This window comes from Westerdykella ornata (genome assembly GCF_010094085.1).
Source record: "Westerdykella ornata strain CBS 379.55 unplaced genomic scaffold EI97scaffold_35, whole genome shotgun sequence".
NCBI classification, from domain to species: Eukaryota; Fungi; Ascomycota; class Dothideomycetes; order Pleosporales; family Sporormiaceae; genus Westerdykella; species Westerdykella ornata.
In genome coordinates this window covers 19,423-33,117 of record NW_022986885.1, presented here as the reverse complement: position 1 = coordinate 33,117, position 13,695 = coordinate 19,423, and the positions used below count along the sequence as shown (strand labels likewise).

At 55.3% G+C, this 13,695-nt stretch overlaps 4 protein-coding genes across 4 annotated transcripts; 1 reads left to right on the top strand and 3 right to left on the bottom strand.

Annotated features, from left to right (window-relative positions):
* Nucleotides 1-984: 984 nt before the first annotated feature.
* On the top strand, nt 985-3,513 carry EI97DRAFT_201548 (peptidase S41 family protein). Its single transcript, XM_033793686.1, has 2 exons — nt 985-1,302; nt 1,394-3,513. Exons 1-2 carry the CDS (start codon nt 1,069-1,071, stop codon nt 3,488-3,490), a joined length of 2,331 nt encoding a protein of 776 aa, XP_033650170.1. The 5' UTR covers nt 985-1,068; the 3' UTR covers nt 3,491-3,513.
* A 307-nt stretch (nt 3,514-3,820) lies between these two features.
* EI97DRAFT_425827 (alpha/beta-hydrolase) lies at nt 3,821-5,963 on the bottom strand (the record flags this gene model as incomplete). Its single annotated transcript, XM_033797170.1, has 2 exons — nt 5,087-5,963; nt 3,821-5,041 (listed from the first exon to the last, which is right to left on the bottom strand). The coding sequence occupies exons 1-2, from the start codon at nt 5,936-5,938 to the stop codon at nt 3,821-3,823; spliced, it is 2,073 nt and encodes a 690-aa protein (XP_033650169.1). The 5' UTR covers nt 5,939-5,963.
* Nucleotides 5,964-7,108: 1,145 nt separating this feature from the next.
* Nucleotides 7,109-12,390, bottom strand: EI97DRAFT_436717 (uncharacterized protein). The gene is made up of 2 exons (XM_033799184.1): nt 12,302-12,390; nt 7,109-12,153 (listed from the first exon to the last, which is right to left on the bottom strand). Exons 1-2 carry the CDS (start codon nt 12,353-12,355, stop codon nt 7,429-7,431), a joined length of 4,779 nt encoding a protein of 1,592 aa, XP_033650168.1. The 5' UTR covers nt 12,356-12,390; the 3' UTR covers nt 7,109-7,428.
* A 249-nt stretch (nt 12,391-12,639) lies between these two features.
* EI97DRAFT_405751 (mitochondrial succinate dehydrogenase cytochrome b560 subunit C) lies at nt 12,640-13,549 on the bottom strand (the record flags this gene model as incomplete). The annotated part of the gene is made up of 2 exons (XM_033796570.1): nt 12,640-13,398; nt 13,455-13,549. The coding sequence occupies 2 exons, from the start codon at nt 13,547-13,549 to the stop codon at nt 12,957-12,959; spliced, it is 537 nt and encodes a 178-aa protein (XP_033650167.1). The 3' UTR covers nt 12,640-12,956.
* Between the last annotated feature and the right edge of the window lie 146 nt (nt 13,550-13,695).

The following is a 13,695-nucleotide window of genomic DNA, read 5'->3' as shown; positions in this document are numbered from 1 at the left end:
GATCACCGGTCTTCACCATCCAACAGACGTCTGTTGCCTCTCTCGTCCTACCTATATTAAAACACTCGTATCATCGTCCTCGAGCCTATGCAACAATGCAGCATGCGTGAACTTTGCCGCAAAAAAGGAACAGCTTTCTTGGACCCTAAAGGACTCAGCGCAGAACACACAAGGCTGCAGCGCTGTCACTGGAGGGGTTCCACAACTCGAGCCCCTGCATGCGGCACCTTATTGCGGTGTTTGTGCTCGTGCGCGGCGTCAAGCGAGTGGGATTGGTCGTGGGAATATTCGTAATCTATCAAAAGCGCTCGACATGGCGAGCGATCCGATTCTGGTGTTTTAAAAGGGGTTTCGCCATTGGCTTATTCGATGTGATATATGGATTCTTTCGTCCGATGTGCGGCTGGGTGACTCGAGGCCGGGGAAGAGGAGTTGGGGAAAGGGGACGTGCAGATACGATTTACCCCATGTTCAAGGGGTTCTAGGCCAAACAGGAAGGACGGAACAAGTTGAGCGGCGGCTTGTTGGTTGCTCGCCGCAATGAATTGCGGCGTCCGGCTCTCTGTTTCTCCCAAGTCACTTCCGCCTTTTCCTTCTTCCTTCACTCGTCTTCTTCCTCTTCCTCTTCCTCTTCCTCTTCCTCTCCCTCTTCCTCTTCCTCTTCCTCTCCCTCTTCCTCTCCCTCTCCCTCTCCCTCTCCCTCCCCGTCTTTTTTCATTTTTTGTGTTGCATCCGGAGCGCAAGCGTGCTGCATCTCGGTTTGTCGTCCCCGCTCGTATCGTTAATAAGAAGCGTTCCTGGGAGGGAAAGAGTTATATCTACCTGCATCTTGCAAGCATCGCGTGCCTACATTTGAGGAAGAGGGAAAAGACCGCAGTCTATTCAACCCAGTACATGTGATTGGGTTATCGGGGCCGTAATATCGAGGTGCAGCATTTTCGAAAGATCCGCGTGCAGAACCCTGCCAAATCCGCTCGTTGCGCCAACATCATTAATGCCATAGCGATTTGACTTTTGCTTTGACTCCTGTACATCTTTTAACGATACGGAGGGGAAGGCGCTGTAGCTATGAGGGCGCTCATAACCGTCCCACTGTTGGCGGCGCTTGCTGCGGCGCTGCCACAGCTGGAGACATTCTCGATTCGCCCCATTGAGACGGAAGAACCAGCGACGTCGGTAGATCGAATCGAGCCCACGGCGACGCCTACAGATATTGGTCCGATCGAGACGGCCAGAGCGTGTAGTCAACTCAGCTTCCTTATTTCTGAAAGCGAGGAGGATTATCCGATTGTCGATGCGGACGTGAGTGTTTGATTCCTATTCGAAGGTTCGATTGTGCGACAAATTCAAGTTGTGGATGTAGAGTGGACACTGGGCGCTAACGAGGACGTAGTTGGCATATGCATGTCTTCAAACGGTTCCCATCGATAAGTCAAGAGCATCGACGACAATCAAGTCGATAAAACAGATGATTGAATATCAGTCCACGCTCAAATATCTCGCAGACCCACCATCAGGCTATTTCAACCCAGCAGTGGATCTCGTCGCCGGTCTGGACGACATAGGCCAAAAGGTCGAGAGCGGTGACTACGCAAACGAGTTTGATTTCGAGCAAGACATAGCAGCTCTCCTAGGAAAAGGCTATGATGGCCATCTGGGGTTCGACGGCATGACGTTCAGCGGTGCCATACGCTGGAGGCGGTCGACGCGGGCTGCATTGGCGGCAGCGTCTAGCGATGGGAAGGATGCGCCAAAGGTTTGGGCCATTCAGGACTTCAACAGCACAGACAAGGAAGAGGGCAAGCGCAGCGCAGTGACGCAAATCAACGGGAAAGACGTGGTGCAGTTCCTGGAAGAAGAGGCAGCAAACGTCCCCTATCATGATCCCGATGTTCGATTCAATGCCATGCTGTATCAGCTTCCCGCGCAGATGTCGGGTAACTTTATCAATCCGCCATTCTACCCCGGTCCGGTCACGAACCTGACTTTTGAAAATGGAACAACCCAGACGTTTCTCAACTCCGCATTGGTGACTGATAGGGATTCTTGGAGTGATATAAGCAATGGGAAAGACTTCTACGACGTGTTTGTTCGATACCAGAGGAACATTTTCAAGCTCAAAAAGAGAAGCACCACACATAAGTTACCACATCGGCTCCGCCTACCAAAGGAAGCTGACATCGGGATCGAAGCTGTCGTCCCCTTTAACTACCCCGAACCCGCGTTCCAACACCAATCCCCAGATGTTCCCCTGGGAGGCTACTACATCGAAACGGACATTGGCACCATTGGTGTACTTAGCATCCAAACATTCGAGACGGAACCCGACTCCGCAGCCGAGGAATTCCAATCCGTCGTCCAGAACTACATCGCCGAATCGCTCAATCGCAAAGTAACCCGACATATCATCGACATACGCAGCAACCCCGGCGGCCTCGTCATGCACGGCCTAGACACCTACTTGCAATTCTTCCCGAGCCAGAATCCACAGAACCTCGGCCGTTACCGCGCAACGGAAGCAGTCAACATCATCGGCGAGCAAATAGGCAAACTACCCCTCGACAGCTCGACGATCGAAATCTACGCCAACCCCTTCAACTTCAACCCCTACCTGGACCGCAACGAAAAGCCCTTCCCCTCGTGGAAGGCCATGTACGGCCCGCAAACCTTCCACTCAGACACCTTCACCAACCTCTGGCGCTACAACCTCTCGGACCCGCTCGTCACCTCGTCGGACCGCTTCTCCATCGGCATCACCATGACGGGCTTCGCCGACCGCTCAAACTTCACCACCGACCCCTTCAAAGCAGAGGACCTCGTCATCCTCACCGACGGCCTCTGCGCCTCCACCTGCGCCCTCTTCGCCGAACTCATGACGCAGCAATCCGGCGTCCGCACCCTCGCGCTCGGCGGCCGGCCCACCGTCCCCGGCCCCATGCAGACCGTCGGCGGCACAAAGGGCTCCCTCGTCCTGCGCTACGAGCAGCTGAGCGCATACGCGCAATTCGTCATCGCGACCTTCGCCGAGACGAGCACGCAGCGTCGCGAGTGGAGCGCCGCGCTGCCGCAGTACGAGGGCATCGCGTACGCCGAGGGCGGCGCGGCAGTCAACTTTGCGGATAGCATTCGCTGGGGGTTGGAGAAGGATGGGGTGCCGACGCAGTTTTTGAATGATAGCGCGAGTTGTCGCGTTTGGTATCGGGTCGAGGAGTATTTGGATGTCAGGGCGTTGTGGAGGCGGATGGCGAGGGTGGCCTGGGGTGGGAAGGGGGTTGGCGGGTTGGATGAGGGTGAGTGTGTGGAGGGCAGTGTGACGAGTAGGGAGCAGCAGACGGGGTTGGGGCCGGGGACTCCGACGAGTCACGATGGGGGTGGCGGGGAGGGGAAGCCGAAGAAGAAGGGTGAGGCCGGGAGGAGGTTTGGGTCTGGAGAGGGCGCGTGGACGGCTGTGGTGGTGTTTTTATCGGTTTGGCTGTTGTTGGGGGTGTAGATGGATTGTGAGTTTGGTGGATGGTGCATTGGGAGGCGTTTGGTCTCAGGGAATTAATGGATCTGGGTATCTGTTTGGAAATCGTTGGGACATTTGGGATTTTTGGGTCATGTATATGAAATATACTGGAAGTGCTACGCTATGTTGGTGGCATAGAGTCGAAGCACTTCGTATTGTTGAGATGTACACGTTACCGCTATGTGATTCAATCCGAAGACTACTGTCGAACTCCCAAATCGTGCATATTCAAATCGTCCATATTTAAATCGTCTATATCAAAATTACTTTTTCCATTACTCCCTCCCCCCTCAACCCCCCTCAATCACCCACCTACACACCCCCCTTCAAATAATAATCCAACGGATACCCCAACCAAGCACACTGCTCCGTATCCACAAACCCCGTACTCCTACCCGGCCAATCCAACACCATGACCTCCCTCCCCCTCCCACCACCCACCTCACTCCACCGTCCAAACCTCCTCACGCCCTCGACCACCTTCCCATACCCCCTCTGATCCAAATACCTCAAATCCGGATTCGGATCGCCGCTCCTCACAAACGCCCCAAACAAACTCGTACTCAGCTGCACAGACGACAAATCCTCGGCATCCCGTATGCGCGGCAGATTCCCAAACAGCCACGGCCCGTCCGCGCCGTGGAACCTGAAATACGGATTCTTGGGGTCGTCGTTGCGGGGCCCGCCGAGGGCGTTGGGGTCGTAGCCGTCCATGGTGCGGTCGAGTTGGTAGTAGTACGCTTTCTGGAACGCGCGGGTTTGCGTGCCGGCGAAGACGGTCGCCTGGTCGACGCAGCGGAACATTTTGTCCGTCGTGACGCGCTGGCTGACGTTGAACGAGTCAAGGGTGAGATTGCCCGTGGATGTGAAGGGGAAGAGATTCGAATCGATGATGCGCTGCGCCCACGTCGAGTTGATTCCCAGCTCCTTCTGCAAACCTTCCAGGTGGCTCGCCACGCCGGTTTTCGGGTAACTGGTAAACGACGCGCCGTCGTCGTGCGTGATGCCGAAGATGACGGGCACGTGTGCGGTGCTGGCGTTGCGCGTCGACAGGACGAGCTCAGGCGTATTCACAATGGTGCCGTCTTGCACCACGTATCGCGCCACGGTGTCGAACTGGACAATCTGCGCCGCGGGGACTTTCTCCAGGCACGCAATCTGCTCCTGCATGTTTGTGCTGGTGCACCCCGCGGCGGCGAAGATCTGGGGTCCCGCCACCTGGTACGACTGCTCGACCGTATAGTAGGAAGAGTACGTGGTGCCGTAGTCACCCGACAGACCCAGCGCGACGCCGCCCCCGAGATTCGAGTGCGCGATCGCGCCCTGGAATTTGCCGATTGCTTTGGGCGAGCCTAGGAGAGCGCGGACGGAGCCTGCGCCTGCGGAGCCGCCCATGATGGTGATTTTCTTAGGGTCGCCGCCAAAGGCCGCGATGTGCGCGACGACCCAGTCGAGGGCGGCGATCTGGTCGGCGATGCCGAAGTTGCCCTTGATGTCGGTGCCCGGGATGGCGAGGAAGCCCAGGGTCGAGAGCTGAGACGGGTTAGGGTCCTTCTACGAACTCTAGATTGAACTTACGCGGTAGTTGATGGTGACGACGACGATGTCTTCCTTGCTGGCGAGGTTGCCGCCGTCGGAGCCCAGGTCGGAGCCCGTGCCGCCGGTGAAGCCGCCGCCGTGGATGTAGAAGAGGACGGGGCGGAGGTGCGTCTTCGAGTTGGCTTTGGGGATGTAGGGCGTCTGGATGTTGAGGAAGAGGCAGTCTTCGCTTCCCGAGCTCCCCTGGGCGCATGACGATCCGTATGCTGTTGCTTGGATGGTTTGGCCCTTCTTGGAATAGGGTACTGGGTACTTGAACCGCTGCGGTTTGTCGGCGTAGGGGATCCCCAGGAAGCGGAAGGACTTCTGGTTGCGGTACCCGATGATGGTGTTATCTGCTGCCTTTACGGTAACCTGAGTGCCTTCCACCAGCGCCGCATTCGCAGCCCCATTGTTGGCCGACTGCGTGCACAACACTGGAAGCGGCTTGCGCTGTCCTGACTTGGAGGAATAGCTGACGCGATTACCGACCGAGACGATTCCACCCTCAATATAGTACCCCCTCTCCGAGTCAGAGTACTTCGCGTAGTCCTGGTAGGAAAGCGCGTTGTTGAAATCGTCCTCGTATTTCTGCAGCGTGGCTTTCGAAATCAACTTCTCGTTGAGGGCGGCGCACGCGGCGGCGGCATCGGCTTGGGGCACCGCGTCGAGGATGATGGCGCCAATGTGGTTCTTGTCGTCTGAGGCGTTCAGGTTGTTTTGGTAGATGAGCGTCAAGGACGTCTTTGCGTTGGACACATCGGGGGCAGCTCTGCTCTCGAGCGGAGAAGAACTTGACAAGGCCGTAAAGCCTGCCGCAACAGTGACCACCAAGGTAGTAAGGACCGTCATCCTGGAGAACTGCTTGTGATCGACCCCAAGGAAGCAGCTGGGGAGGTCATGCTTTTGATTGTGGTGGTTTATATACGGCTCCGGAAACCCGGATGGCGTTGGCGGAATATAGATTGAGCGGCCAATGAGCCTGCCGAACGGTCGAACCCATCAGTTCCCCATACGAGGCTAATGGAGTTAAGCATTCCAGATCGGACTTCTTCCCCGGATATCCTCAGTAGATCGAGGGCTAGGCAGGGGCTTTGGCAGAATACTCACATGTATCCACAGTATAGCCAGCTCCCCTGGCCAGCTTACATAATCTATCACAACCCGGCAGTTGGTCGAACAGAAGGCTGAAATTCCACGTTGTTCTTGAGAATCTTTAGAACATTGGAAAAGTCTCGTATTCCTAGCCCCTCGGTTAGGGAAATTGGAATCCCTCCATGTTTCCGACATCATGGATTCATGTTCAACGCCGTTAATTTAGCCGTTTAGGCGTGGCCATCGCACGCGATGTTGAATCGTCACGTACCTCGGATCCGAGATGCACGCAGTCGTCCTGCAAACTCAGCAATGATGCAAGAGTCTTCGTGCATTCCCGTCGCTCAATGGATTTGCATTGCTGCCGTGGTTGTTGTTGCTGCTTTGTTGCTGCTGCTGTCCCAACAACACCTCACGCCTCTGCCGTAACCTCAACTCTTCGCTCTCCAAACACTCTATGTAAATCTCTTCTTCTTAGTTCTCGTACTGCACGAAACGGTAGTTGATTTCTTGCGCCCTAGTCGTACTTGCCGAGTAGCCGATGGTACTGCATGCGATCTCTCTAGGCCTCTATATCCGCAATACCGACTTTCACGTATGTACGCGACAAATCTCGAGTGCTGGACTGTGACTATAGTCAGCACTACTTGAGTCACAAAGACCTCCAATCACCCCGGGGCAACGGAACCAAACCGCAAAAGAGAGAAAAGCCAAACGAAAGACGCGAAAACCATAAGAACTTGAAACCCCCAAAGGAAAACAAAACAAAACGTGTAGATAGCGCGGCCCATTAGAAATCGAGCAGAATAACAGTCACCATGGCGTGACTGACGTTGTTGAGCAAAACCACGTAATAGCAGCCACCAGACCCCTTCACCAGCTTAGTCGTGAACCACATGCACCCACTCTTCGAACGTGTAGAATTTCCCTAAACATCGCAAAGATCTGCGTCTTGGTATCATTAAACACACAGCTTCAGGAACCTTTCGCAGTATCTTACATCCCACATACGATACACCATACTCCGGCCTGTGTCCGCAGCGAAATGGTATAACCCTTAGAAGAAAAAGACCCCGAGCTGAGACCCGACAAAAGCTTTGCATAGCCCCTTTCGAAACGCCCTTCCTTGACTCACGGTAATCCTCAGACTCCTTCGCACGACGCAATACTGACTGAACGGTGCACCATGACAACGAAAGTTCCGTTTCCGCTCATCGTGCCTGGATAAGACAGATTCGATGCGCCTCTCACTCTTCAACCGGCGCACCGAGAATCAGACTCTGAATGACAAACTCATCACACACAAGCCTAACCTTCTTGCCAGCGACGTCGCCCGCCCCAAACAGCACCTCAGGCTCGGTGCTATGATCCCTCTTTCGCTTCCTATTCTTCGAAGCACCTGCAACAGTGGCCACCGCATTGGAATGGCCGAAGAGCACTTGCGTGGCTTCCACAAGCCCCGGTTCCCCACCATCAACGTGCACCCAATCCCACTTCCCGTCCTGAATGATTGCTTTGGCAGCAGTGATATCAGCACAGCGGCCGACAGTACGCGGTCCCAGAGCGTGCGTGAGGAAGAGATAGTGTTGCTTGCGCTGGGCGTCCTTCTTAGACTTCCCTGTGATTAGCAAAACAGACTGGCCCTGGAGCAACATTTCCCGTTTCTGAATGATTTCCTCAAGCCTAGCACTTGCTGGATCGTACATCGATATGTTGCGTGAACGCACGATGCCGTTCGGATCCAAAAATGTCGAAACACCGGCAGGGAGCAGATACTTGGCGAAGGGAAGAGGCTTGGATGCCGCAATGGAATCGGTCAACCAGCGGTGATGCAGACAGGGGATGTTGAGTGCGAGCGCTTGGATATACTTGGAGCGACGAGAATGCGTGTCAGTGATGAGAGCGGCGAAGCTCATACCTTTGCACTCTTGCCGAAGTTCCAGACCTGACGGAAACCGAGCCTCTGCAGCCATTTCTTTTCCCTTGCCGGCCGAGTTCGGACGGGATGAAGCCGCTTCAGCATCCTCAAAATCTTTGAACAGGTCAGAGAAGCTGGTGAGGACCTGCCCGCCATTCGACGTGATAAGGGTGACAAGTGCGTGCTTCTCTGATTCATCTTCGGCGTGCTGTAATGTTACCGCAAATGCCATGTTAACAAAGACCGTGCCTCCAACGCCTTGGTAGCTGGACGCCACCGAGGCAGCTCGAAGGCTTTCTCTGAGCAGGGATGGAGCGGTACCTCCACGCCTAGACAAGGAGGGGGAAGCCGGGACAGTCATCGCCCGGGGAGTTGCGACCGTTAGAGTCGATATGCTTGGAGAACGGGGTGGTGACAGATTGAACAGCCGGTCTCGGTATTTGCCGCATAGTTGGTTCGTCAGATAGATCTTCTCAACAGGTACAGTAACCACCATTGCCGGCTGTTCTCCACGTTGAACTGAAGGGAGACTCTCACGATTCCTCATTTCGAGGACAGCACTCCTATAGCCGCGACAGTCGGTCAATACGGTTTCCACATTGTCATCAACACTGATCTTATCTTTGAGGCCCACCACAATATAGACATGCTTCTTCATGCCAGGCTGATCCACTTTAACTTGGTCGCCGATCCGAAGTTCCAATCCCCGAACCTGGATGACTTCCACAGTGTTGTGGGAGCCTTCATCATAGCGAATGCGAACGCGGTTCGAACCGGCCCGGCCTAAGCACGTCGCGGGATAATAGCCTTGACCTGGCCATAGAGCAAATACTCTATTCGGAACTAGCAACGGTCCATTAGGCTCTTCCCCGCGATCAGAGACATCATTAGCATGAGCAATGGGCTGAGCAGTCCTGGAAGGCTGTGGTGTAGACCCAGCAAGTTCATCCGACTCATCAGCAGGGGCGAAAGGACCAGGTAATGCTTGATCTTGAGGAGAAGCGGAGTCCATCAACCCGGTATCTAGGCGCTCAGGATCCGGGGCTGCTGCAGTCGCAGTCCTAGAACGATGAGCGGTCGTAGACTTCAATGAAGTCTTGGGCAGCGTGCCTTTGCCGACGGTCTTCGCAGAACCCTTCTTGTAGGACTTCGCGCTTTTTTTCATCTTATTGGTCGAAGCTTTCGTTATCGAAGTGGGAAGTGTTGCGGACGCAACTGCCGCCCTAGTATTTTCCGCAGCCATGGCACCTGCGTCTTCTCGCTGCTGCATAGAAGATGTGGGCTGGATGGGCGAGGAGTTCGAGACCTTTCTGACTGGAGTTGGGGAGGGACTCCGCTCAGGAGTTTTCGCTGGGCTGATGAAACGGTTCGTCTTTCCATTGTAGGTGATCTTGCGTTTCTTCGCGGACGGCATAAGCGGCGAAGAACCAGTTGCAGGGAGGGTGTTGACGTTGTTCCCTGTCCCTTCTGCGAACAAAGTAGGGTAGTCGATGCTAGAGGCATCGACGCTTCTCTGGTTCTCTGGTTGGTTCGCGATATCACTGAGTGAGCGGAACTGGGCAGGTTCTGGCTTATGAGCAAGCTCCTTCTCGCGGGACGAGCCAAGAGCATTGTTATCGTTGCTATCTCCATGGTCTAAGGCGGTGTGATAGTTTTGGTTCTGCGAATCCCTGTTAACATTGTCGTTATCATTTACCCGTCCTGACGATTGCTGTTCCTGAGCAGTATGAAAAGGTACGGTTCCCTCGGTCCCCCTTGGCGATGCGCTGTCAAGGCCCCCCGAGTCGAGGGGCCTGTAATCAACAGCATCACCTGGTGGAAAGAGTGAGGGCTGAGTATCTTCCATATTATCGGACTCTGGGATTGTGGACTGCCGCTGCAAGCGGGGTTTGACAAATCCATTCAACTCTTGGTGGTTCACTGTGTCTTCCGGATGGCTGGAGAGGATCGTCTCATCCCCTTCAACATGCCTTCGTGACCGCCTGTCCTCTTTAGCAGTCTCGGGTATCCCATGGTCTTCAGCTGCGGCATTCGATACACCAGTCGACCTGACCGCCATTTGTTCACCTTCATCATTCTCGGCTTCATCATTACCGTGCTCTGACTCAGACACTACATCGTCTTCGTCCATTTCCAGGTCCGTATCTGGCAGAGCCTCGTGGCCTTCATCATTTCCCCCGGCGGACAGATGCTCGTCATAGTTGTGCTCGTCATACGCAACGTCATCTTCGTCAACGTCGACAGGCGGAGGACTACTCCCAACAGCCTCATCATCCACCTCATGTTCCTCTTTGCCCTGGCCCTCATCATCAGATGACGAAGAACTGGATTGCGGAGGCATCGGTGGCATCGAGGAAGAGATTACCTGGCTAGTAAACCCCGTCTTCCCACCCATCGTTGTCTGGTTGATACTGTATTGGTTCGTAGAAGGCGATGACGGCAGTGTTGTTTTCGGCCGGGGAACGCTACTGAAGTCTGCGTCTTCAGGTTGCGAGTTCAGAACCGTAAACGATCCTGCGCTTCCTCGAAGCTGCGAGACACGCCTCGATCGCTGTGATGCGGAGGTGCGATTCTGCGGTTCTTGCTGCACTTGTGCAGAAGCGCTTGCCAATGGAGACTCATCAGGAGCATGACCGGATAGTGTCCCCTGAGGGTGGGAAGAGGTCCGTGGGACTTGAACATTGTTGCTCCTTTTCTTGCTTGCATTTGCAGGAGCAGGAGGCCCAGTCGACGGAACTGACTGAGACAACTCGCCTGGAGACTCGGCAGCAGTTGTGTCCTTGCCGTCTACTGCAGCCGCTTGAGCCAGCTGATCAAGCTCATCATCGTCAAAGGGTCCATCATAAGCCGAAAGCCTCGCTGCAGATCGGCGTACAGAAGCAGCTTCCTTCTTTCTTGGCGATAACAGCATTTTGCGACCCCGCTTTCGTTGGGCTGGCGAAGAAAGCGTAGGCGCCGTGACTTTGCTTAAACTCTTAGCAGCTTCCTGTTCCATCTTCTCCCTCGCCTTGCGTCGAGCACGTTGCTTCTCCAGTCTCTCCAGCTCTTCCCAGCTATCCTGCTCTGCCGGTGCCATCTCCTGCTGTTCTGCTTCTCGCAATCTTCGTTCCTGTGACTGCTTCATTGTGATGTATTCTGCCTTGGGTTCGCTGGATGATCGTACAGCCAGTTCGACTCTCGGGGTTGGAATCGGGCTGGACAAGGCATCCGGAGGACTGGACTTGCGAGCATTGGCCAAGTTGGGAGAAAGTCGCTGGAAGACTGGCTCGTCGGGCAGGATGCCTTGGACGGGGGAAGTAGCTGCCTGCGTAGCGTTGAATATCTGGGTCAGTGACATGCCATTGGTAGTAGGTAGCATGTTCGGAGGGAAGAAGGCCGTAGCTGTCAACGCAGTACCGGGGGTTGTTGCTGTTCTCGCTGCCGAGCTTAGCATCTCCCCGTGGCAGTCCCTCTTCCGCCCAGCCATGGCAGGTGTTTCAAATTTGAGAGGGCTGGTGAGGGCACCGTTGGTGAGGGGCTGCGTCTCCGGGTTGTTCTCATCGTTGACGGCCATGGGACTGGTGAAGGTCGGGCTTTGGAGTACATCTGGGCTCGATTGGATGAACTGAGGGCCTTCGGTGGTATCACCCTCCTCTTCCCCCACTCGGTTGAGAAGAGATATGCCATGGCCCTCGTCATGGACGCTGGCAGCATGCAAACCGCTCGTCCAATTCTTGTAAATCTGGCTGTCCGGCTGGGTGTCGCCCACGACATTTCCTTCGGTGAAGCTGTGATACATCTTGCCAGCCTCGATCCGCTCTTCTACCACCCCGGTTGTCGTGGGAGCAGAGTTGTGTTTTGGCAGGCTCGGCTTGACATGGCCAGAGTTTGTTGCGGCGCGTCGAGGAGTGGGGACGGGTTCCTGCCGTGGGGATGATGCGGCGACGTTGTGCGGGGCGGGAGCAGGAACAGCAGCAGTAGCAGAGGCAAAAGTCTCTTCTGTGGTGGAGGTAAAACGGAATGAGCTGGAAGCACCGACTCGCTGCCCCAGCAGCTGCGAAAGCTTGTCCGGGTCCTGAGTGAAATAAGGCGCCGGTCAGCTCTGGCAGTGAACGGTACGGGGAGCTTGGAGTCGAGGATCTGCTGGGGGCGCGACGTGACCGGGGTGACGCGCCACCAACGATCACCAAAAGGAAAAAAGAAACGAAAATGCGAGCGCTCACATTGTACAACTCCTCGTGCAATTGCGTCGACTCTTCAGACTCTGCGTCGGCCATGGTGACGGCTTGCCCCAACACCGGGCGAGCCCTGGAGGTCCACAGGGTCCCACGATGTCGTCGACGTAGCCTAATAAAGGGGAATTCTCCGAATGGTCGCGTGATCACGTGACTATTACCCACCCTTCACATCCATGGGTCATTGATGCATGCGCCCTTTGTCCACACTGGAGGAAGCAAGATGCATTAGGCGATGGCTGGTTTGCACTTACGCAGTAAGATGGGGGATATCGAGTGGTTACTATTCACCCGAAGCAGTCATGGGGACCTGGTAGACTGGAAGAAGGGCAAGATCTAGGTATTGGTTATGTTCACAAGTACCTTGAAGGACTTCGCAAAACAGAATAGTAGCGGTCGATAGAGCCGATGCAGAAATCTCAAGAGTTCCAGGACCCTGTGCGGCGGCCATCAATACATCCGCGGCAGTGGTGGGTCTTCCAGCTCAAAGTGAATCGACGCTCTTCATTGAAATAACACAAAAATGTACAGATGATGCAGTCAAACTGTCCAGTCCACCGTTGTCAACCGCGCTCCTACAGCTCCCAATTTCCTCCCCTAATCTTTCTCAACCACTCATCATCACTTTTATTTTCTTAATCACTCAACCGAGGAACGTATAGTACAATCCGGCAACAACGCTCGTAGCCACAACCGCCCATCCTGTCCTCATAACCGTCGTATTCTTGAAACCAAGTCCCAGATCCCACGACAGATGCCTGAGGCCATTGAGCGAGTGGTAGAAGAAGGGGAACGCGAGCGCCACCTTTGCGCCGACCTTGGCGAAAACGGGCCAAGCCGCAACGGCCGCGACCATGGAGGGAGTCTCGAGATGCCAGCCCATAGCCGGAGCGGCGAGGTATGCGATGCCGAACAGGTAGAGCGAGCCGCTGAGCATGATGCCGGTGACACGGTTCAGCGCCGAGCCATACCATGTGATTTGCGGGCGGTAGATGGAGAGATGGGGGGAGACGGGACGCTGGAGACGCTGCTTGCGGAGGATTTCCTGGCCTTCGGACTCCTCGACGTGCTGCGTGGCGGCGAATCTGCAATGCTTTGTTACTTGCTGGTGGTGCTAAAGGGTTGTCAAACGTCGTCATACCTCCGCTGTGCTATGCGCCCCGCCGGCTGCATCCTGGAGAACATGGGCACGCCCGCGCGGCGCAGGCCGACCTGGAAGACGCGCTGAGAAGCCATTGCGTACTCCTTCAGCTCAATCGACGGGAAACGAGGCGGACGGGGTGGAGCGCAGCAATTGTGGTGGTGGTGATGTCGTGTGGAGAGGTCTCTCTTGTCGTCCAAGCATTGCTTTCCGCTCGGCTGTTGCTGGAGTTGCCGAGCAA